Below are 24,574 nucleotides of genomic sequence, written 5' to 3' on the forward strand. Positions count from 1 at the left end.
CCAAAACAAGAGCTTTTGTCATATACCATGTAACCATTACTAATATAAAAGTTTAAAAAGAACATTTGCAAATTTCTCAGCTGGTAAAATGCCATATGCAGCAGCTATGCCAAAAATACTTACAAATCACTAGAGCAATTGTCTTGAGCTGCCAGTTTTGAAGTAATAACTCCAAGCCCGGATTCTTCAGAGATGAGATTTTTCCCCACTGATGTGAAGTTAATATAGAATTTCCCTGCCAGCACTTTTTAACAACATGGACAATTGCAAATTGCTGAAATTATTCTCAACAATAATGAGTACAAATTTTGATACTTGCTATTCCCTACCGGATTTCTCTCTTACAATGAATTTTGGAAACAAATGGTTCTTGAATTTTAAATACAAACACATGAAAAAAAAAAAATTAACTTTAAAAAAGGATGCTACAAAGAACAATATGTTCGCCAAAATAGTAGCATGAATCACATGGATACAAATGAAGCCTTGATGAGCACCAAAAGTTCAGAGTTTGAACTTCATTGCGTCAAAACTGAGGGCCAAAAAAAATAAAAAACAACAAAAAACAAAACATGAAATGCCAACAAAAACTGAAGTACATGAAATGGAGTTTTTATTTATAAGTACTTTATTTGATCATCATAAATTGCAAGATTTGAAGCTTGAAACAGATTTGAGTTGAGAACCAACAGCACCATCCTTAACTTGTGATGAGCTATATGAATCCTTTTCTACCATTCCACTTTATCTACAGCATCCTCATGTTGTCAAATCCTTCCAATCTCAGTCTCAAAATTATTCTAGGTCTACCCCTCCACCTCCTACACTATCTAGGTTAGATTGAGAATATGCATTTGATAACCTGGATCAAAGATTAATGTTTGCATAAGTCCTGTATTTTTGTAAAATAATTTTTCAAAATTGAGTGTAACTAGTTATACTTGTGCACAGTGACCTCAGTTGGACCTGTAATTTATGTCATCGCTCAGTTCAGTCATCAGTGTGACTTAATCAGAGTGGTGTCTTTTTTGCAACAGATAGGCCCAGGCACCTAGCGGCTAGCATGAACATGCTAATTGAATTGACAGAATATATTGTTGAGCATATTTTCCATAGTAGAGCAGATATTTCAATTGCAGTACTTGCATAAATTATGCAGCACAGATTTTTACACCAATAACTTTATTATAAACAAGATAATTGATCACCATATGGAAAATGCACAACCTGGCTAAGAGGTTTATCAGCACCCAATAGACCCATTCTCTTGGATTTCAGGAGAGGGACAATAATTCCAAAGTCCAAAGCCAATGTCTTGGGAAAAAGAACCCAACTGAATGAGAAAAGCAATAAATCCAACTGGAAACACATTTTTTAGGCTGACTAATATTTTTTTGCTACAGTAACAATTTTTTTACCAGTGAAAACAATGAAGCAGAACTCAAGAACTGCCAACCATAAATAGCCAGGATAAGGCACTCACTGAATGGCGTTAAAGCTCAGAAGAGTAATTGAATTGAAGTAATTATCCATAGAGATGGCAAAGTTGGAAGTCAACTTTTGAGAAGTTGCCGTCACTTCTGCGATGTGACTATCACGCATTGGTCTTAATTCTGCTAGAGAGAACAGAGAAGAAACAGTTTTCAAGTTCATACTTAATATCTCCATGTGAAGAGACTTTTTTCCCAAGGCCAAAACCATAAAATTAGGCCAAACAACTAAGAAAAAGTAAACATACACACGTAAATAAGGAGCAATTAAAGCATAAGAAATAAGCATTCATAATGCAACCTTCCTTTGCTGATTAAAAAAGAGTCCTTCCATTTCTGATGCATAAATATATGGGTTTCATTGCATCATAATAATCAGGTAATAGAAATATTTCTCATCCGCAACAAAGCAAGCCATATCCCCCCCCCCCCCCCCCTTCCCACTCTCCCCTCCCCAAAAAGTACATTACTTTAAACACAACAGTATTATTATCTTTAAGATTCAACAGTGTAATTTGGAGAGTCCACCAACTCACATTGGAAAAAAAAAATAAAGAAACATTGGCAGTCTAAAAACAAGGGTATTACATACGTATCATATTTTTCTCCCCTCTTGGCAGCACAGATTATGGGAATCACTATGCAAGAACAATGGGTGCTGTATAATGCTAGGATAAGGAAGGACACCAAATTCCTTAACTTAAAATATGATTATGTGCTGCTTATTCAGAATTGTAATATTTAGAAACAAAATGGAGCCACCTTGAATTGGGATTTTCATAATATGTCTGCTGTAATTTTGAAATTGTTTTCCAATCAAGAACTCTTTGACTAGCTCATGCAATTAGCCTCCAGGCCAGAAGTAAACAGCACAACCTGGAATTTTTTGCCAATATTAATCACTAAACATTGGCCCCTTTGGAGTTCATGAAATTAGAGAATAATGGGAAACAAACAAGCAAGAACATTTGAGGAAATTGGTCCATTCTCCATGCAACATATTTATCTGAAAACATTGATTAATAAATTCGTGCATTTTTTAAGAACAAACAAGTAGTTACCTTCACGATAAGATACTGCATGAAGATGTGGACACTGAAGGTCTGCCAAAAAAATGCCAAAATATCAGTAAGGCTATTGCACATGGTACATTGCCAAGGTATTACAAATCAACAATTTCATTGAAATTCATAATTGACTTTTGTCAATACAAATTGATGCTCACTTTTTTTGGTTGGAGGGAAGTTGGGAGATTTAAAAAAAAATATATATATATATATATATATATAGGAGGATATGAGAGAGAGAGAGAGAGAGAGAGAGAGAGAGAGAGAAGAGAAAATAAATGAGGTCAGAGTGAAGAGAAAATAACAGCAAACCAAACAAGACAAATACAAGAAATTCAAGCCCAATTTTTTCTCCTTTTTTCCCTTTACTTCCCTCCACTTTAAAGTGAACCAAGAAGAAAAGTAAACTTCACGAGGTCAGGTGTTCAAACCCTCCCGGGCTCGTTTCCGCCCCTGGACTCCTGAATTTACCCTCCCTTTGGAGTTGTGGGGTCAACTTCAAGGGGCGCAGGATTAGTCACGTGAACCGTAAAACGGATGCGTGGATACCCAGTGCGTATTCCAAAAAAAAAAAGAAGAAAAGTAAATTTATTTTCTCCTCTCCTAATTATTAGAGTAAACAAAACAAGAGAAATGAGTTTGTCATCTTTTCTGTCCTCATTAACAAACCAACCAACCAACCAGACAAGCTCTATCTAACAAAGCTAAGTGTAAGAATCTAATAAATTTGAACTCTATGTTTTTTAGGGCCTTTTTTCTTAGTAAATAATTCTATCAACTGAACCACAATGCAAAACAGGACCAAGCAGAATATTCAAGAAATAAGCATACTTCAGCAAGTAACTATTCAAAGATTAGATCTTGAAATATCATTGTTGCATGTATGGAAATTGTATCAAAACACATGAATAGCCAAAAACCACCGAGGCTTGGTATGTGATTTTTACCAAGATTTTTTTTTTCATTGGAATGATTCTTTACAAGATTAATACTAAGGATTTTTGCATGTAAGGGGGGGCCAAATGCAAATTAATCTCCCAATAGCTGTATAGTTGTCTGCCATTTTTAGAATAGTGATACAAATGCTCAAATTTTCTTGCATTATGCCTCCACTTGCAACATGTGGATGTCGTTGAGTAGGATGTTTGACAATTCTAGAGAAATTTGGGTTTATCCTCCTTTGGAGGTTTCTCTTTTCAATAGGATGTAACTTTAGAGGGGAAGCTTCTTTGGAAGTGTGGACAGTGATTCGGTGTATTTGTTGGAGCAAACTGTTGGGGTTTTTAAAGGACAAAGAACTTCACCACATCTCGCATGGAATAGGATTACTTTTTCTTGCTTGCTTTGGCACTTGTCCTTCGGTGGTTTTCTAGGAGTTCATTTGGATGATATGCAGAGCAATTGGTGGGCCTTGTTGCACTAGTAGTTTCTATATCTTGCCTTTGTGATATCTTGTCCTCCCTGCTGATGTATTAATTATTTTTTTCCTTTTGTTTTCTTTTTTTAATAAGGTTCTTTGTTTATCCTAAAAATATCCCAAAGAATAATCAAATCAGATAAATACTCAAATTGAATTTTTTTTCTCAATGGCATACACTTTGATCAAGTTTCAGAAGCTTTTGGCCCAGCAGATAGGGAATAAGACTTGTGAAAAAAATAGATTGAGATAAGTTGTCGTGAGTAATAACAACATCACAAGGCTTGAAGCTCTCATTGAAGCTTAAATATGCATTGAACTTGTGCTTAATTCGGGAAAAGGGATGGATGGACAGGTCTCAAATTCAACGTCTCAAATTCAACCTTTCACATGGGGTACCCATTCCTTTGTGATGTCAACTTTTGCTCACATGCATACAAGATCATGATGATAACCTCACTTAAAATCAACAAATCAAAATGGAGAAAGAAATTAAAATTAGAGTTGAATCAATTGATACAGAAAGCATCCAAAATGAAAAGCACAAATCATATAAGCAGTACGATATTACAATATCTTGTTTGGTGCACCATGCACTTATCCACCTACTGTTAGTTTTCACAAACACGTAGCCCTTACCAATATCCTATGTCAATTCATCAAGGGTGGGGTTGGGATAAGCTCGACCCCAACCCCAACCCCAATGGCCCTTATTAATCTATGAAGGATGAAATTCATTTCAAGTAGCTGAATATACGAATAGGATACAAATTAGCTGAAAATTTCAAGGGAAAAAAAACAAAATATAAACAGACACGAAGACATGCACAAAAGTATATTCCACCTGAGTTACAGCCCCCTAGCCCATCTAATATGGTAATATAACATGCTTAAAGTCAAGTACTCCTTGAAGAATATAGTGATACTAAACAGCTATTATGTAAGAAGAATGTGCAATTAGTGCATATGATTATTCCCTTGTCTGGTCCAGATTTGCCCTCGCCAGAGTTACAGCTTGCCATCTAAACTAGTGATATAGCATGCTCAAAGTCATGGTACTCCCTGGACAGTATGTTGATACTGGACATAAGGATGTATAACTAGTATGCAACCATTCCCTTACCTGGACTTGTCCCAACATATACATTGTGGCTATTTGGCACAACTTTGAAAGAAAGCAATTTTTACAATACAGAATTATTCTTAAGTTAATCTTCAATAATTTAGTTGGTAAATTAGATTCATCAAGCTATTCAATTTTGAACCTAAAATCACTTTGGAGTTGATTGTCAAATTTTTTTCAGAGCTGATTTAAGAGCAAGCATCACTTCCCAACTAAATTGTTGCATAATAACTTAGAACTAATTTCACATTCTAAAATCATTTTCATTTCAAATCTGTCCCAAATAAAGCCACCACCAATTACTAACAGTGTCTCCAACCAGAGACTGATTTATTTAACATTTATCATAAGCCTCAACACAAATACAAGGAATACTGAAGTTCATTTGTGTTGTCGCATTTCCTAGTGCCTCAATTAATGGTTCATATAAATTTACATTCTAAATGTTTCCATAATAATTTCATTAGTAGACTTCTCCATCTTTCTCTTCCAGGACAATTTATGAAGTTAAAGATGCAAGACAATAATCACACATAAAAAGTTACTCCTCAAGATAGGTTGAAACATATTATTATACCACCAGCTCATGCTGGCACTGAACATAAAACACTGTCAAGTGGGAGGGAAATAGAAGGAAAGAACAGGGCAAAGAACCAAAAAGGGGAAAGGAAAGCAAGACGAAAATCCTTTTTTTCTTCATTTTATAGAATTGAAACCACAACCTAATAGCTTAAGCTTTTAGGTAGCTAGCATGGACCAATTGACTAAGAGTATTCAAAAGGAGGTTCCATGGTGTATGTTGTTTGCAGATGATATTATATTAATTGATGAAACTAGGGATGGAGTAGAAGTTGAGTTACAATTATGGAGAGAAACTTTGGAATCTAGAGGCTTTAGGATAAGTAGAAATTAGACAGAATATATGAAATGTAATTTTAATAATGATAGGAAGAATATTGGAAACAAAGTTAAACTTGATGATGAAGAAATAAATAGCACTTGTATATTTCGATACCTTGGATCTATTATGTAAACTGAAGAAGAAATTGAAGATGGTGTAATGCATAGAGTTAAAGCAAGTTGGGTAAAATAGAGAAGTGCTTCAAGTGTACTCTATGATCGTAGAAAACCTAAAAATTGAAAGGGAAGTTTTATAGGACAGCTATAAGACCAGTTATGCTATATGGATCGGAATGTTGAGCGACGAAGAAACATAATATCTAAAAAGTAAAAGTTGCCGAGCTGAGAATGCTTAGATGGATGAGTGGTATAACATTCAAAGAAAATTAAGGAATGAACATATTCGTGGTAAGTTAGGTGTAGGTATAGCTTCTATAGAAGATAAGGGAGGGACGATTCAGATGATATGGACACTTGCAACGTAGGCCACATAATGCACCAACGAGGAAGAGTGAGTTAATTACTATGGGGGGCAGTAGAAGGGGTAGGGGTAGACCTAAAATAACTTGGGAGGAGATAGTGAGTAAAGATTTAATATCCCTACATCTGTCAAAAGAAATGGTCCATAATCGCATAAATTGGCGAAAAACGATTCATATAACCGACCCCACCTAGTGGGACTTAAGGCTTGGTTTTGTTGTTGTTATTGTTGGGCTCTATTTATCATTTGTTTACCTCTCCAAATGCAATCAGGTTACACGTGTAGGGTGTTAAAGCTTGATATACATTGTTGGCACAACATAATATAGCTTAAGGTTATACACAAAGTGGTAAATTAACACCTTGAAAAATCAATCCCTACAGAAGAGGGAAGAAAACGCATAGAAAGAGACTTGCCCATAATTGAGTGAAAGTAAGTTTCTTTTATTTTCCTTCCTTCAACTAAAACACATGGGAAACAGTAAAGAATTAATTCCTCCTTTGAAAGATTCTGCAAGATGCACATAATAAACTGCCTATAGGCCAGTGTTGTAAAAGGCAATTTTGGCATAAAACGCCCTAAGGCGTAAGTGGAAATGCTCGCCTTTTACGCCTCAAATGTCAAGGCGTATGGGCTACTTGTTTAAAACATAAATTAAAAAAGAAAGAACCCAGAATGCATCTAAAACCCTTTCCTCCCTCTCTCCCACGAAGCTTCTTCTCTTCTGCTCTCTCGACAAAGCCTATGGCGAGTCTTCTCCTCGACAATAGCTTCTGCTCTCTCAACGAAGCCTCCAGTCTTCTCCTCTCTCGACGATTCCTCTCGACGAAACTTCTGCTCTCTCGACAATTCCTCTCTTGGCGAAGCTTCTTCTCCCTCTTCGACGACTCGATGACTGCCTTCAACGATTCATCCAAGCTTTTCGTCCATCTCCAACAACTCCACGATTGCTTTTGACGATTCCTTCAAGCTTCTCATCTCTGTCCGACGGGTCGAGGGTCCCTTCCAAGCTTTGATCTGAGGTTTTTGTTTCAGATTTCAATTTTCAGTTTTTAGTTTTAAGTTCTTATTGCACCTACTAATTGTTCATGTTCAATAAAGAAGTTGATGGATAAAATATCTTGTTCAGAAATACATAAAAGAAGTTGATGGATAAAAATATTTTTGATGCAAATTTTGTGATCAAAGTTGTAGTGGAACTATCATAAGATTTAAACATCATTTGGCACACACAAGGAAGGGAATGAAACCTTGCCCAAAAGCCCCTCAAAACATGAGATGAATGCAAGATTGCTCTTGAAAATTCCAAGAAGAGAAGGGCAAAAGAAATGGGCTTCTTGAAGAGATTGGGATGGATCCAGGAGGGAGGGGCTCAGAGTGCTATGTCTCCATTAGTTGGAGATATTGAGTAGCATAACAGTGGAATTGGCCTTAATCCTAGGGCTAGAGATTTCATGTAACGCCCCGAATCCGAAACTAGGGTCTGGAGTGTTATTTAAAAAAAAATAAATCTCTAATACCAAAATAATTACACAGCGGAAGACCTCAATATTCATATATTCATATACCAGAGTACTAAAAACCTTTTATTACAAGAATATCTCAAATAACAAATTTAATACATCCTTGGAAATTCTAAGATAAACCACGAATAACAAATTTAATAATTAATCTAAACTACTATTTCTAACCCCACCCACGCTTCTGCTATGCACTCTGATTACTGTCATACTCCACATGGCATCTGAAAAATATTTGATAATGATGGGGTGAGACACTTCTCGGTAAGTATAGAATAAATTATCATCAATGTGTGGCCAATAAGTTTAGTGTATACATAAAATAACCATTTGTTAATAAACAACAATAACTATTAATACTTTTATAGACTATACTCACACATACACCATTATTTATAAGTGAGATCTCCTGAGAATTGGGGAGATTACAAGCCCATAACATGTAGCGCCCTTTTGCTCTGATACCTTATATAACCTTGCCCATTTAACTTGGGCGTGACTACATCTAATACCTATCAGGGCACTCGCCTTACTCAACAAGCCCTCGGGTGGAGAGTTTACCTCGCTCCAATCACATGTAATGCCACAATATAAAATACATTTAATACTTTATTATAAATAACTTTCACATGCAAACTATAACTCACACCTATATAAATACTATAAACTGTAAGCTGTTAATACTTTTGCAACTATAAGCTGTGTACTGTAAATACTTTGCAACTATACTCTGTAAATTATAACCTTGGAATACTCTACTCTGTTATACTCTATTAAATATGCTCTGTTTTCATACACTCTACTCTGTTATACTTTAGTCAAATCTACAAATATGAATATAAGAACTTACTCCCGAATAGATAAACGACATGCTTCCCCCCATGACAGGTTGTGCAGCCCGTAGACTGGATTTAACCCTGGCCGGCCTGTCACCAGGCTAAGTCAACTATACTCCATCTCTGCTAGTACGACTGGCCTTCCCATGCTGGTCTAGACTCCAAGGGGAACTCTACACTTCACTAGCCCAATCGACTATTCAATACCAACACTCTCCTCGAGAAGTGTGGTTGCACTAACTCTTCATTACTGTAGCTACGGTACCGAGCGTGCTATGGTCCATCGGAGTTCTTAAACCATACATTGCAATTTAACAATAATAATACTCTACACTATACTTTCTTTTCCACAGTTCCAAAAATAATATAATACCCACACCTTTCAGTATATCAATATAGCATACTATAAACTCACAACTTTAATTAAACAATAATATTATTTCTCATGCCAAACGATTTAGGTGTTTCTCATAATTATATAAATTACTGGAAAACTGGTCGTTCTATTTTTCAATAAATGTTTTACCGAAAACACCGATCTAATTATCTCCACCATTTATTTAACTCAAGATATGTATTTAAAGGGAAAACGGAGATAACCAACCCTACTCACTTTAATTCTTTACAAACTACGCATAATAAATCAAACCAATAATTTTAACTGGTCAAATCATTCAGCAAATCTACTACAATAATCCAAAAATCAAATACTTTAATTAAATCGATTCAACTTTAAAATAACAATTATTATAAAATCCCTAGACTCGCAAATACCAATTTAATTAACTCATAATCATAATAATAATCCAAAATCCAATTTTCATATACCAGAATATTCAGAAAAACGTGTATATAATTCCTATAATCTCATAATACAATTTAATCAGTAAATTATAAAAATTCCTAACATAATTTATTCCCCTTACCTCACCCCAGGAGTGATGTCTACAAAGCCCTAATCACGAATCCACTCCAGTTAAAATGTTGGTGGCCAAGAATGGAACCCAAGGATATTTTTCATTCTTCAATCAGCCAAGAATTGGGGAAGAAATTGAGGAGAGAGAGAAAGAGAGAGAGAGAGCTTGAGGAGAGAGAGAGGCGAGAGAGTTGGGCGCAGGAATTGAAATTGGGGGGGGGGGGGGGGGTTCCTTTTGAAATCTCAAGCTTCAGGAGTTAAACTTATATATATATATATGTATACTTATATATATATATATATATATATGTGTATACTTATATATCCATCATATTATTTATTTAGTTAATTTAATTTAATAATGTTTAATTAATTAATTAATTTTTTTTTTCGGGTTACTACATTTCATTTTCACAGACCAAACAATCCACTCTAAACTCAAAATGGAAAAAGGAAGAAAGAAATGAAGTGTGTAGGAAAGTTGGTCGTTGTGTGGTCAACAATGCTCTACCATTTAATTTGATGGATGACGTATATTGGCGTGTTATGGTGGATGGTATTGCTAATTACGGGCAAGGTTTCAAACTTCCATCTATGCAAGAGATGAGGACGTGGATCCTTAAAGATGAAGTGAAAGACATCGATGGCATGTTGAAAGACCACAAAAAAGCTTGGAAGGAATATGGATGTTCTATCATGGTTGATGGATGGACTGATGGGTGTTTAAGGGTCTTGATTAATTTCCTTGTGAATAGTTCTGCTGGTACATGGTTTTTTAAATCCATTGATACTTCTGATTCTATAAAAATGGTAATTTGATGTTTAAAGTAAATGGATGAGGTGGTTGAGGAAGTTGGTGAGGAGAATGTTGTGCAGGTGATAACTAATAATGCGAAGAACGTGATAAATGGTGGAAAAAACCTTGTGGAAAAGAGGGAGAAGCTCTATTGGAAGACTTTCCAGTGTATCACCGCTAGCATCTCCTTCTCTTGAACTATGTTCTTCCGCTTTGCTTCACTAAGCTTACGGCTCTTGTATGCAACAGGATGTCCCTCCTGTAACAAGACTCCTCCAAGGGCGAAGTCTGATGCATCTATCTGTATCTCAAAGGGTTTCATTGTAAAAACCCCAAAAAGGAGAAATAAAATATTAGTGGATTGATTTAAAAAAAAATAAAAATAAAAAAATTAATTAATTAACTAATTAATTAATTGGATTTAAAAGAAAAAAAATAATAAAAATATTTATTATTATTAATTAATTAATTAATCGGATTTTAAAAGAAAAAAGAAAAACAATAATTAATTAAAATTTATTTTTATTTTATTAATAAAATATATATTATTATTAATATTAATTAAATATATTATTATTATTATTAACCATCCTGAAGTTGAGAAGCTTCAGGATGTTTCAATTACTTTCCTTCTTCTTCTTCTTCTTCTTCTTTACTTTTCTTTTCTTTTCTTTTTGCTGCAACGCAGCTCTCTCATTCTCTCTCCTCACGTTCTCTCTCCCTCTCTCTTCGATTTCGTGACGGATTTTCGCCCGATCGAAAATCCAAAGATACCACTGGACTCCATTTGCCGCTGCCGTCATTTCTACCGGAGCGGATCGGTGGTAGGAGCGGCGTAAGCGTATTCCTTAGGGTAAGCCATTTTCTCATTTTTCTTTAATTTCTTGCAAAATATAAGCCCAATTGACGAGCGAACACCACCACGAGAATCTAGGGATGATTCTCTACAAGTCTAGTGGGACGGAATTCTCGTGGAGGTATCGGGCCAAAACCCCAAATTTGGGGTGCGGCGATTATTAAGGGGCTTATTTTTAATTAATTAGCATTAATTTAAAAATGTTAAAATATTAAGCATCTGAGACTGAAGTAGGATTTCTAAAATTTAGGGCTCGGGTGAGCGCCGCGGGTGTAATTTAGGGACCCGCAGGAAAAATTTGAAAAAAAATTAAGTGGGAATGTTAACTAATAGTTTAAATATTAATTTGAGGTATATGGAACCTAGGGAAGGCTAGATGAGTATTATTTTAGAGAAATAGATTAATTAATCTAGGAAAAATGTAAATTGCAGGAATTAAATTTCGAGCGCTAAGGGCGTGAAATTTTGGGTCCTAAGGAATTTCTCAATAGACAGGTAAGGGAATAAACTAAAGCAGTAATTTTCCATACAAATTATTATTGATTATGAGTAAATTTATTTTCAGAAAAGCATATGTTATATTGTGTATTACGAATGAAATGTACGATTGGGAAAATACTGCTATGATGATTAAAATGTATATGTATGTATGAGATGTAAGGAATTCACGATTTTAGAATATGAAGTATGACTTTTAACAGCATATATGTGGCATGAATATTATTTTATGTGAAATGTATTATGATGTGAAAGATTTTACGAACAAAGCATGATTTCAGGTATTATGAAAATATGAGTTATGTTGTGATGGTTTTGACGATTATGTGATAAATGATGTATTTTCAGAATATATATACCTGAAACAATTTTGGCGCGAGGCCATATATTTATGTTATCGGCACGAGACCGTATTTATGTTTTTGGCGCGAGGCCATATATTTATGTTATCGGCACGAGACTGTATTTATGTTATTGGCGCGAGGCCATGTATTTATGTTATCGGCACGAGGCCATATTTATGCTATCGGCACAAGGCCGTATTTATATTATTGACGCGAGGCCATATTTACTACGATTTTGGGCCATATGTATGATTTCGGCGCGATGCCGTATCTATGTTTTCGGAACGAGGCCGTAATGATGTTACGTATGATCATGTATTATATGTTTTCACAACCAGGATGTTAGTTTAGTTCAGACCAGGAGCTCGATACCGTAACTATGGGTTAATTTTGGCACGAGGCCTTATTAGTGCTACCGTCCCACGAGGGGATGGGAGATAGATAGTCGATGTGGCTTTCAATAGAGTGTGGACGTCCACCTGGCAGTCCGGACCAGGGTGTGGCGGGCTCATCGTACTTACAGACATATTTGATTCGGCAGTAGTCGGCCAGCCATTGTCGGTTCCCGCCTTCGGGCTGTACAACCCGTCATGGGGGGTAATACATGACACCAGCTAACTATTCATCCTAAATTTGTTTTCAGTATTACAGTTATAACAGATGATTTTATCTATGATATGATTTATTAACAGATGTGAAAATATATGTTTACCCAGTACGATATGATTATGCTTATAGAATTATGAAATGTACTGTATACATACAAATGCATTAAATATTCATGTTGCCACACAGCTGTATTTAGTTTATTTTCCCTTACTGAGAAGTGTCTCACCCCCAAACTTAATTAATTTTTTTGGAGCCCCTGAGAGACCGGCGGGTCAGGGCCGCCGTTAAGCTAGTGAGATTACCCTGTGAGAAGGGTAAGATTTTGTAATAGCGTTAGAGTTATTTTGTGTTTGACCCTAGAGATATTTTGATGTATGTGAGGATGTATAGAATGCTCTGGTATTATGTTTTATGATTGGATGTTTGAGATTTTATGTTTACTGCTGCTAGGTTTTCCGCTGTGTTTGACAGGTGTCCCCGCTACCCACGGGTTCGGGTTGACCATTTTATTTATTATGTGATATTTTATGTTAAGAAATTGAGGGACGTTACATTCATGACATCCGGAAGAGCAAGTATCGGATCTCTCATCATGGCATCCTTCAAGTCATTAAAGGCTCCCTGGCACTTCTCAATCCAGTTCCACCCACGACCCTTCTTCAGTATTTCTGTCGTAGGAGTCATTCTTTGCAAATATCCCTCTACGAACTCCCAATAATAGTTGGCAAACTCCCTCACTGTCGTTAGGATCTTCTACAAACTTCTCGATGGATATGGAGAAGGTAAATATCCCTCTATGAACTTCCTATAATAGTTGGCAAGGCCAAGAAATGAACGCAACTCCCTCACTGTCGTTAGGATCTTCTATTCTTGAATCGCCTTTACCTTCTCCATATTTATCTGAATATGACCTTGCTCACATAACCAAGGAATTTGATACTCCGCTGAGCGAAAGAGCACTACTCTTTTTTCACATACATATTGTTCTCCCTCAGCCTATCGAACACCTTCCATAGATGCTCTTCATGTTCCTCTAGAGTGGAACTATAGACAACAATATCATCCGGGTACACCACAACAAACTTGTCGAGGTACTCCCAAAATACCAGGTTTGTCAAGGTACAGAATGTTACAGGTGCATTCATCAACCCGAATGGCATCACCAAGAATTCATATGCCCCATACCGCATCACACGAGTAATCTTCGGCTCATCTCCATCAGCAATCCTTACCTGATATTAACCTGACCTCAAGTCAAGTTTAGTGAAGTACTTGGCATGACTCGAATGATCCAACAAATCAGCAATCAACGGAATAGGATACTTATTGCGCACTATCACCTTGTTGAGCGCACGGTAGTCTACACACATCCGCATGCTCCCATCATGTTTCTTCTAAAACAACACCAATGCTCCGAACAATGCTCTAGAAGGGCGAACATATCTTGCTTCCAACAACTCATCAAGTTGTTTCCTCAACTCTGCTAACTCTGAAGGCGTCATTTGATATGGCCCTTTAGTAGGTGGTTTCACTCCTAGCAACAACTCGATCTCATGCTCCACACCCCGTCATGGAGGCAATTTATGAGGCAGATTATCCGGCATCACCTCTTTGTACTCATCCAACATCGCTTGGATGGTTGTAGGCACCAGCTCTTGGTGTACTTCTTCATCTACCACCACCGTGGCTAGATATGTCTGCTCACCCTTTCTCAATCCCTTCTTGAGTTGCATGGCTGAAAGGAACTTTGCCTCGTCTCCTTTCATTACAACGGCTTGCACCATGCAAGGGTAATTTCCCATCAAACACAGGGTACCAGCAGAAGGCACCAACACTACCTTCATCCCCCTTAGGAATTCCATTCCCAAAATTACTGGAAGGCCATCAATGGCACTACTGTGAAATTCGCATGACCTTCCCACTATCCAAGCTTCACAATCAGTTGCTTGACTACTCTCAGAGTAGGCTGGGCTACAGAATTAACTGCTTTCATGCGACTTGTATCCTTCTCCAAGGATGAGTTGAGTCTCCATGCTTCCGGCTGTGAAACAAAATTATAAGTAGCCTCGGTATCCACCATAGCACAGGTACACTTCCCATTTATCCTCAAGTCCACAAACATCAATCCTTTTGCTCGTGTAACTTTCGGTACTTTTGCCTGCTTTTCCAATGCGTTCACCCGCCGTATTGAGCCCATCCTTGGGGTATCATCCTCTTCCCCATCGCTTTCCACTACCTGTTCCGCAGTGGAATCCCGCAAGGCATTAAGTGTTGCTTTGTGAGGGCACTCAAAAACTCTATGAGGGCCTCGACACAAGTAGCATGAAATTTCACCCTTTCCATTAGGTGTGTTGAACCCTCGAGACAATGAAGCTTCCTTTGAGGTTGATGCTTTATAGTCGGCTCCCCCACTTTTGGGTTTGCCCTTCTTGAAAGACTTTCCATTGTTTCCCCCTCCGCCAAACACTTTGGACGAAGCGAGGTTATCACCATCGTCGTCAGTCAAGCGTTCTGCGACAACTTGTGCGTAAGACAAGTCTTGAACTCTTTGCCTCTGAAGTTCAGTTCTTGACCACGGCTTCAACCCCTCAAGAAAATAGAACAGCTTGTCCTTCTACGACATGTCCTGATATCCAACATCAAAGCAAAAAATTATTTCACGTATTCCCAGATTGACCCAATATGGTTGAGGTCTCTCAGCTTTTTCCTAGCAGTGTACTCAACATTCTCATGAAAGAATTGGGCCTTAAGCTCTCTCTTCAAATCTGCCCAACTACCCACTACACAGCGTCCATTTTCAATTTTGTCGTACTTGGTACGCCACCAAAGTTTGGCGTCACCAACCAAGTACATGGTCGCAATATCCACTTTCACCTATTCTAAGGTCATCCTCACAGCACGAAAGTACTGCTCCATATCAAACAAAAAGTTTTCCAACTCCTTGGCATCACGGGCACCCTATACGTCCTGGGTTCTAGTACCTTGGTCTTGCTAAACCCCGGAGTGTGAGTTTCTCATAGCAAGAACCATCAAATTCATCTTTGCTCCAGATCAGCTATCTGAGACTGCAAAGTTTCCACAGTATGGTGAAAGTCCTCTGACATTTCACCTATCAAACTTGCTTGATGCTTTTGTGATTCCATCACTTCATCAACAAGTCCCCTTAGTTGGGCCATCTCGTTGGCCATATTGTTGGCCGTTGTCTTAGCCTATGCTTCCAGCACATTGATTCTCTTAGAATTGGTTGGTGCCATGGTCATTTACCAAAGCTTTCCCAATCCCACAACGAAGGTAACTAAACTCACATAGCAACTAACTTAGCTCTGATACCAGGTATCACAGGCCGACTATTTTCACACCTTTGTCAAAGGACCATGTGGCGCTAGCTAAAGCACTCTTGCTTAACTAGTCAGCCTATCGTTTACCACAATTCATCCACGAAAAACTGTCATTAGAATTCAATCAAATATCAGCGAAAGCAGTAAGCAATTATGAAAGCAGTGGCAAGAAAGCAGTAAACATTGAAGCGACGCAATTCATTAACAACACCTCCATTAACATTGTGTGTTTAGCAAGGGAGGCAAGTAGGCTAAACACGTTGACAAGTGCTAGTGAGTTTTACAAGATTGATGAACACTCACCCTCCCCTAAAGAGCTTTATACGCAAATATCATCCTAACACTAGGAAACATCAAAGTGACCGAGGAGTCATACTACCTTATTTGGCATACAAAGAAACAACCAGTAGAAAATAAACCTACACTAGCATTTACATGATGGAAACCCACCCCCAACGCACGAGACAAGTGGTCACAGGCAAGCATAATGCCCTAAACAAGCTCGGCTCGTGACGCTTGGTGTGGCACCCTACCTACTTTCCTAGGTGCTTAGCGTGAACCATTACCCTTTATCTACAATGTTGACTTACCAGAGCATGCATCATTCACCCTACCTACCCTTTAGCGCTTGGAGAGACACCCTGCCTACCCCTCTTAAGCTCTTGGCATGACACCTTGCCTACTCTCCTGGGCGCTTGGCGTGAACCATTAACCTTTCTATGAAATGTTGACTTACCAAAACATGCAGCATTCACCCTGCCTACCCTTTAGCGCTTGGCGTGACACCATGCCTTCCAGGCGCTTGGTGTGGCACCCTGCCTACTCTCCTAGGCGCTTGGCGTGAACCATTCCCCTTTCTTTGTAGTCTAGTGGAAGTCCTCCAACCACTCCACCATTAAATTGTCATGGTTTCTTTGTGAATTGGTAGGTTTTTGGCCAATTTCCACCACGTGACCCATCAAAAGTGAGTGAGAGCGTTGGTTGTTAACCTGTCACCATCTCAAAAGGATTTTATTAGTTGCAAAATATTTAGGTTTTGGTACCTTAATTCGAGACCCTTTATTGGTATCGATTATCAGCCTTCGAGATGTTTGTGCCATCGCATTTAACATAACACTCATCTCTTGCAAGTTGTTCTGAAATTGGTTCATTATGTTCCGGAGCTCGCCCACCTTTTTGAACTCCTCTTTCAAGGTGTCAACGGATTCTTTGACATTCTCTGCACGCAAATAAAAATAATTTCAGTTAACTCCTGTAGGGAGGCCTCAAGCTCTATTGGCTCTCCCCTTTGGGATGTAAGGGATGGTATCACACCCTCAATGTGTTTCAACCTATTTTCAAGGCTTCCAACTACACAATACTCCTCTGGAAGACCTCAAGCTCTATTGGTCTTTTCTCCAAGGATTTTATACGTGGAATGAATTTCTCAAGTTCCACAATTCTATTCTCAAGATCAGATACACTATAGAGGTTTTCTCTAGTGTTTTCTCTGGCGGCCTCAAACTCTATTGGCACGCCTTTCTCTTTTGTCAATTCCATCAACAACCCTTGGAGTTCAAAGAACTTTGTCTCCAAGGTTTCAAGTTTTGTCACTCTTGCCTCAAGCTCTTCAACGCGCTCTGTCTTTACAGACTTTTAAGTTCTCATTTTACCACTTATGGTGCTCACACACGGTGTGCTCTAATAGCAACTGTCACAAACCCCCAAATTCGACTCAATTAAGGGGCCGCGAGGCACTCGTCGAGGCTCTCCCTCGACAGAGTTAGCTAATACTTACACGTTCAAGCCTGCAGACATAAGCACCAAATAAGTTTCAAAAGCCACTCGTAACCATGAAAGTATTAATACAAACAACAATGAATTATGAAGGCAAGAGGCATTCATACTCAATGATAAATAGAACTACTTATTTTATTCAATTAACAAGACAACCATACAAGTCATAACACAAGTAATTTTATATCCATTATAAATCCCTGGAGAATACATGTAAAGTCATCTCTCCTCTCATTTAACCCACATTACATTATTACCCCCTAACACAAAGTCACAATGATCAATACTAGTGATTGCAAACAAAAGGCAACAAAAAAAGAACCTTATATGTCTACATGAATGCACTTCTATAGAGTGATGTAGGACCAATTTTTTTTTTTTTGCTAAGTAAATACTTTGAATTAAACCCCGAATAGAACAAAAAACACTTGGGGAACAAGAAAATAATTTTGGAAAATTCCATAAACCTAAATACTACTTTTCTAAATAGAAATATTGATAGAAATATTCTAAAATCTAAAAGATATTACCCCAATAAAAAAAATCTAAATAGAAAAAAAAAACGGAAGTAAAATTGCTCCCCGCATCAACTACATCAAAGTCTCCATGGCACTTATAAAAAAAATTAATCTGCGTATTTGTCACGTTATTAACTTATTATGCAAACTATTTATATTCACAGCTTAGTTCTTTCTTCTTTTGGGGATTTTAACAACTTTATTTGCAATCTTTTATCTTCAGTGTGCAAAAAGAGTGAAAAGAGTAGAAAAGGACTAACAGCTTGGAGTTAGAAGACTGAAGCTGCCTACAACATCAAACAAAAATAGAAACATACTGCCCTCATTGTCTCAAGGAAGGTCCCACAAGATTTTACTATGTTTAACATTTAATATCTTAGTCAAAATCAAACTTTAAAGGAAACAGAAGATGCAAATGAATATCTTTTTCCTTTAAATTGCTTTTTTGAGAAGTGCACCGCTTTTTGTTATTGCAGCCACCAGCCTCCTGCCACAGAAAACCAATATTAAACAGTATTAACTACATATAAACTTTAAAAAGAGCATAGATTAAAAAAAAAAAGGGCTAGATAGTGCAAAAATATGAAAAGAAACATATCATTAATACAATAAATTGTACTTCTGTGATCTATTACTATGTTCTACATTTAATATGTTCTACATTTATATCATTACAATGTTCTACATTTGATATTCTAGTCGAAACAAAGTTTAAAGGAAACAGAAGATGCAAATGAATACCTCTTCCTTTTCTTTGCTTTTTTGAGAAGTGCCCCGCTTTCTGTTATTGCAGCCGCCAGCATCCTGCCACTGGTAACCAATATTAAACAGCATTAAACTACATATGAACTTAAAAAAGACCATAGAAAAAGGAAAAAAAAAAAAGCTATATGGTGCAAAAATATGAAAATAAATACATCATTAATACTAATAAATTCTACTTCCGTGATGTATTTATTTTCATGAACATATGACAAACAATATTATCCTCTAACATTTTGTTAGGGATTTTTAACAAACAGTTAAAGGATGGATCGTTGGAAAATTAACATGATTGAATGATGCACGGACTTTTCATGGAATTTTAACACAAGACAAACAAATATAACACATGTAAAAACAAAAGATGATCTCTTTAGCATAGCGTTGCAGATAAAACACACTACCCATCTTTGACAAAGCAAACTAAACTCAACCATTTTCTCTTACATCACTGAGCCCCTTTGTTGGAACCCCTCATCTTCCCTTCACAGATTTTACTGAACCCCTCAAAAAAAATAAAAAGAGACAGAGGAGAAATTCTTGTTTACCCAATATGTTCATAAAGCTGCCTCTAATCGCCACAAAGAGGGCGCACTAAATATCGAAGGAGGACCTCATGGATTATGTTGAATGCTTCAAAGAAAGGGTCCTAGATCAAAGATAGCATCTAAGAAAAGAGATGGGGAAAGTCCGCACCAAGGTGTGTTCATTCAATATTTCATCTAGAAAATATGGATTTGCGATCTGTTGTGCAAATTAATACACAGCGGAAAACCGTTCAGATCATGCAATGCAACAACCAATGATGAACAATACGGAAACACAATCACACACAGATAATAAGGAAAGCAAATAAACAATGAAACAAGAATTAACGTGGTTCGGCGATGTGCCTACGTCCACGAGAGCAAGTGGTGGCTGATATTCACTATCATCAATAAACCGGGGTTACAACATTGTTTATATGCTAACCCTACACGTACAAAGGGATTAGAAAGTTCCCCAAATACCCTTGTATCAATCCCCGGAGGTTTTGCCTCTGAATCCCCAACCTATTGATCTTACCAATTCAAAATTCAAAAACAGCACCAAACAAAACCATCGACAGTTTCAGACAAAACATCAACGTTTTCTTCCCGAGGCTAAACCATTGATGTAACCGTTGACCAAACTGTCGACTGTTTCTTCTTGCAACCCAACGTCTGTGTTTTTTCTCCTCAACATGCTTTCCCTGTGTATGTGTTTCACTCAATATGAGTCACATACTCCAACAATCTCCACCTTGGCGAATATTCACCCCTTAGGAGAAATACGAAAACATAACCCGCAGCTCCACCTGGGACAATAGGTTGGGACGCCTCCCATCTAGCAACTAGAGACGTTGATCAAGTTCAAGCAATGCTTGAACTTGTCTGTGGTAACAAGCTTTGTCAACATATTTACTGCATTCTCAGAAGTGTGAACTTTCTCAAGCAGTTTTTCACCAGAAGCAACTAATTCCCTTATCTTGTGAAACCTCACATCTACGTGTTTGGTTCTCACATGATATGTTAGCAGGCTAGATAACAAACTTAACATAAATTGTTCTACATTTATTTGGGAAACAAATCTGTCAAACCTACCATAAATTGTTGTATAGTTATTTATGAAACATATCTGTAAATATCTATCCTGAATTAGGGGTCAATGCTTAATGTTAGGAGATGTTGTAATCAGGATGCTTAATGTTAGGAGATGCAGTAATTAGGATGCTTAATGTTAGGAGATGCTGTAATTAGGAGTCATCATAATTAAGGGATATATTGTAATTAGGGAAAATGACTTCTATATAAGAAAAGGACCACACGATTGACGGTCATCAAGCAAATCTGACATGGCATCAGAGCCATTCTCTGAATCAACCTTGTCTGTCAAGTTTTCGTGGTTCTAGGCTCTGGTTTTCTGGTTTCTTGAGTGCGGGTTCTAATTTGCAGTTTTTTTGGTGAATTTTGAGAAATTCTAGTTATGGCTAATAACTCCAACTCAGAAGTCTTTCAAACTCGGTTTACAGGGAAGAATTATGCTGCCTGGGAGTTTCAGTTTCAACTTTTTGTCATGGGAAAGGAGTTGTGGGGTCATGTTGATGGGAGTGATCCTACACCTACTGATCCTACGAAGTTGGTTCAATGGAAGGTGAAAGATGCTCGCGTGATGACTTGGATTCTTGGGTCTGTTGATCCACTGCTTATACTCAATTTAAGGCCTTACAAGACGGCTAAATCAATGTGAGAGTACTTGAAAAAGGTCTATCATCAAGCTCATTCTGCCCGGCGATTTCAGTTGGAAACTAATCTTGCTGCCTATTCTCAAGGTACACTCTCTGTTCAAGAATATTTATGTGGTTTTCAAAATCCTTGGGCTGAGTTTTCCGACATTGTGTATGCCAACGTGTTGTGTATGCCAACGTGTTGGCCAAGTCTCTCTCTGTTGTTCAAGTAGTCCATGAAGCTAGCAAAAGAGACCAGTTTTTAATGAAACTAAGACCAAAATTCGAGTCTATTCACAACCTGATGCATAGGGATCCTTCACCATCTCTTGACATGTGTTTTGGAGCACTTCTTCGAGAGGAACAACGCCTTCTTACTCAATCTTCACTTCCGCAAGAGAATGTTGTCACATATGCTGCTCAAGGCAAGGGGAGGGGTCAAGATAAGCATACAGTTCACTGCTACGGTTGCAAAGATTACGGGCATATTGCTGCCTATTGTGCTAAAAAGTTCTGCAGCTATTGTAAACAGAAGGGGCACATAATCAAAGAATGCCCAACATGTCCTTAAAACCGACCCATGAATGCTTATCATGCTACTGCTACTGGCCACACTTTGGATGGGGTAACCAGCACTCAAAATCTCGCTCCAGTGTCACCTTCCACTGCTGCTACACCTGCCCTTACACCAGAAATGGTGCAGCAAATAATTGTATCGGCATTTTCTGCTTTAGGGCTGCAAGGTAAGGGTATTATACCCTCTCAATCTTGGCTTGTTGATTCCTCTACATCCAATCACATGACCAGTTCTCCTGATATGCTTAGCAATGTTCGTAAGTACACTGGTTCTTCTAATATTCAAGTTGCTAATGGCCATCTTTTACTGATTACTGGGATTGGTGATATCGCACCATCACTTACTAATATTTTTGTATCACCTGGGCTTTCTACGAGTCTTATCTCGGTTGGACAATTAGTGGATGACAATTATAATGTTCAGTTTTCTCGTGATGGTTGTCATGTGCAAGATCCAGTGTCGGGGAGGAGAATAGCGAAGGGGTCTAAAGTGGGGAGACTGTTTCCAGTATGCTTTTCCATTCCTAGTATCATTTTCTTTGGCTTGTACTACTGTTTCCAATTATTGTGGAGTATGGTACAAACGTTTAGGCCATCCAAACAATGTTGTTTCATCTCATTTGCTGAATTCTATGATTCTTCTTTGCCTCATGCTTTTTCTTTTGAGTTTTCTATGCGTAAAATCGGAAAAAGTAAGATTCTTTCCTTCCCTTCTTCCGGGCGTAGGGCAAAGAATTTCTTTGACCTAGTTCATAGTGATGTTTGGGGCATTACTTTAAACCTGTCATTTCTCATGCTCATTATAAATATTTTGTGACATTCATAGATGACTATAGTCGGTATACTTGTGTATATTTTCTGCGCTATAAGTCTGAAGTCTTTGCTGTTTTCAAATCGTTTCTAGCATATGTTGAGAATCAATTTACCACAAGCATTAAGACTTTACGATCTGATTCAGGTGGAGAATAAATGTCTCATGAATTTCTTGAGTTTCTTCGTCACAAAGGAATTGTTTCTCACCACTCGTGCCCTTATACGCCTCAACAGAATGGCGTGGCTGAGCACAAAAATCGACATTTGTTAGATGTTGCTAAGACCTTGTTACTTGCATCTTTTGTTCCTCCTAAATTTTGCGTTGAAGCTTTAGCTACAGCATTATATTTGATTAATAGATTGCCTTCTAAAATGCTAAATTCTGACTCTCCATACTATCGTTTGCATAAACAGCACCCTAGCTTTCTTAACTTACACACCTTTGGCTGTGTCTGTTTTGTGCATCTACCTCCGCATCAACGTCACAAACTCTCTGCGCAATCTGTGAAATGTGCCTTTATGGGATATAACTTATCTCAAAAAGGATTTGTGTGCTATGAAGCTGCTTCCAATAAATTTCATATATCTCGTAATGTTGTTTTCTTTGAGCATCAATGTTTCTTTCCTAGTTCTCTTACATCATCTCCTACAGTTTCTGTTCTTCCTCACTTTGATGATTTGATATGCCCTCTTGAACGCTTCAAGCATGGTTTTGTGTATGAATGTCGTCGGCTAACTCTGCCCCTTCCTGAGTCTGATCCAAGGACTTAAATTTCGATTTCGATTGGAAATTTTGATGGTCTCAATTTACGGAAATTTCGATAGAAATTTCAATTTTGATTTCGATTTCGATTTAAAGAAGTTACGGAAATTTATAGTAAATGATGGAAATTTACAATAAAACTATAGGAAATATTAGAATAGATGATTATGCTTAATATGGTATCAAAATACATTAAAAAAAAATGCATATATGACAAGTTTTTAGTGTGTAGGATATTAAACTGCATATCGCGAAACAAACTATGAACTGAAGAACATTCAAATGATTATAAAGTTTTGAAGCTATTCCTTTAAGATTTAAGGCAACAAATTATCATTTAAATAACTACATTTTCAATAAAAATTATACATTTAATGATCTAATACCACATGGACTTTCTTGGTGGCTCAAAGTCATCTCTCCTATCCCTATCATTAGGATTTCGAGATGACATATATTGTTTACAATAATCACTCCATGTCATATAATTTCAAAAATATTGAGTATAGGTGTACATGTGTTGTTCATACTCCTCCGTAGTCATCTGGTTCATGGCAGTTTCTAGTCGGCCAGAAGATCTTCGTGTACTAGGATTTCTTCTTGCAGGTTCTACTTCTTGTGTATGTCCATTGGATTGTTTTGCATTTGCGTACTGGTCATATTCATACCCATATTCTTGGCCTGTTTGTCCATACCCATAGGCATGTGGTTGCCAATTTCCATATTGTCGTGCCTACTCATTTGCATATGAAAACAGTTGGCCATATGTAGATTATGAGGAGTTGTTCTGTGTAGATTCATAACCACCATAATTATTAGAGTCACGCTCTGTTCCTATACTCATAGATTGCATAATAAGAGAAAAGGTATCCTCTTCTATTTGATGCATCTTCCCTTTTCCCTTTCTACGATTGTACTGCCTATCAACTG

The 24,574-nt window shown here is 37.4% G+C and overlaps 1 protein-coding gene across 4 annotated transcripts in view; it reads right to left on the bottom strand.

Annotated features, from left to right (window-relative positions):
* The window catches only part of LOC131158354 (uncharacterized), a 46,183-nt gene that overhangs the window by 7,797 nt on the left and 13,812 nt on the right, over positions 1–24,574 (bottom strand). Inside the window, exons 2-7 of one of the 4 annotated variants that reach the window (XR_009137461.1) lie at positions 19,227–19,295; positions 18,944–18,972; positions 2,552–2,593; positions 2,253–2,366; positions 1,484–1,613; positions 124–244 (exon numbers count right to left, since the gene is read on the bottom strand). Coding sequence is in view for 3 of the 4 variants with exons in the window: in XM_058113159.1 (XP_057969142.1) it covers positions 505–532; positions 1,484–1,616; positions 2,552–2,593; positions 18,944–18,972; positions 19,227–19,288 (294 nt within the window). In the remaining variant the exon portion in view is untranslated. Of the gene's footprint in view, positions 1–123; positions 533–1,483; positions 1,617–2,252; positions 2,367–2,551; positions 2,594–18,943; positions 18,973–19,226; positions 19,296–24,574 lie in introns of all 4 variants that reach the window. The other 3 variants (XM_058113162.1, XM_058113160.1, XM_058113159.1) reach the window with 3 other exon arrangements.

The sequence above is a fragment of the Malania oleifera genome, chromosome 6, assembly GCF_029873635.1.
Source record: "Malania oleifera isolate guangnan ecotype guangnan chromosome 6, ASM2987363v1, whole genome shotgun sequence".
NCBI classification, from domain to species: Eukaryota; Viridiplantae; Streptophyta; class Magnoliopsida; order Santalales; family Ximeniaceae; genus Malania; species Malania oleifera.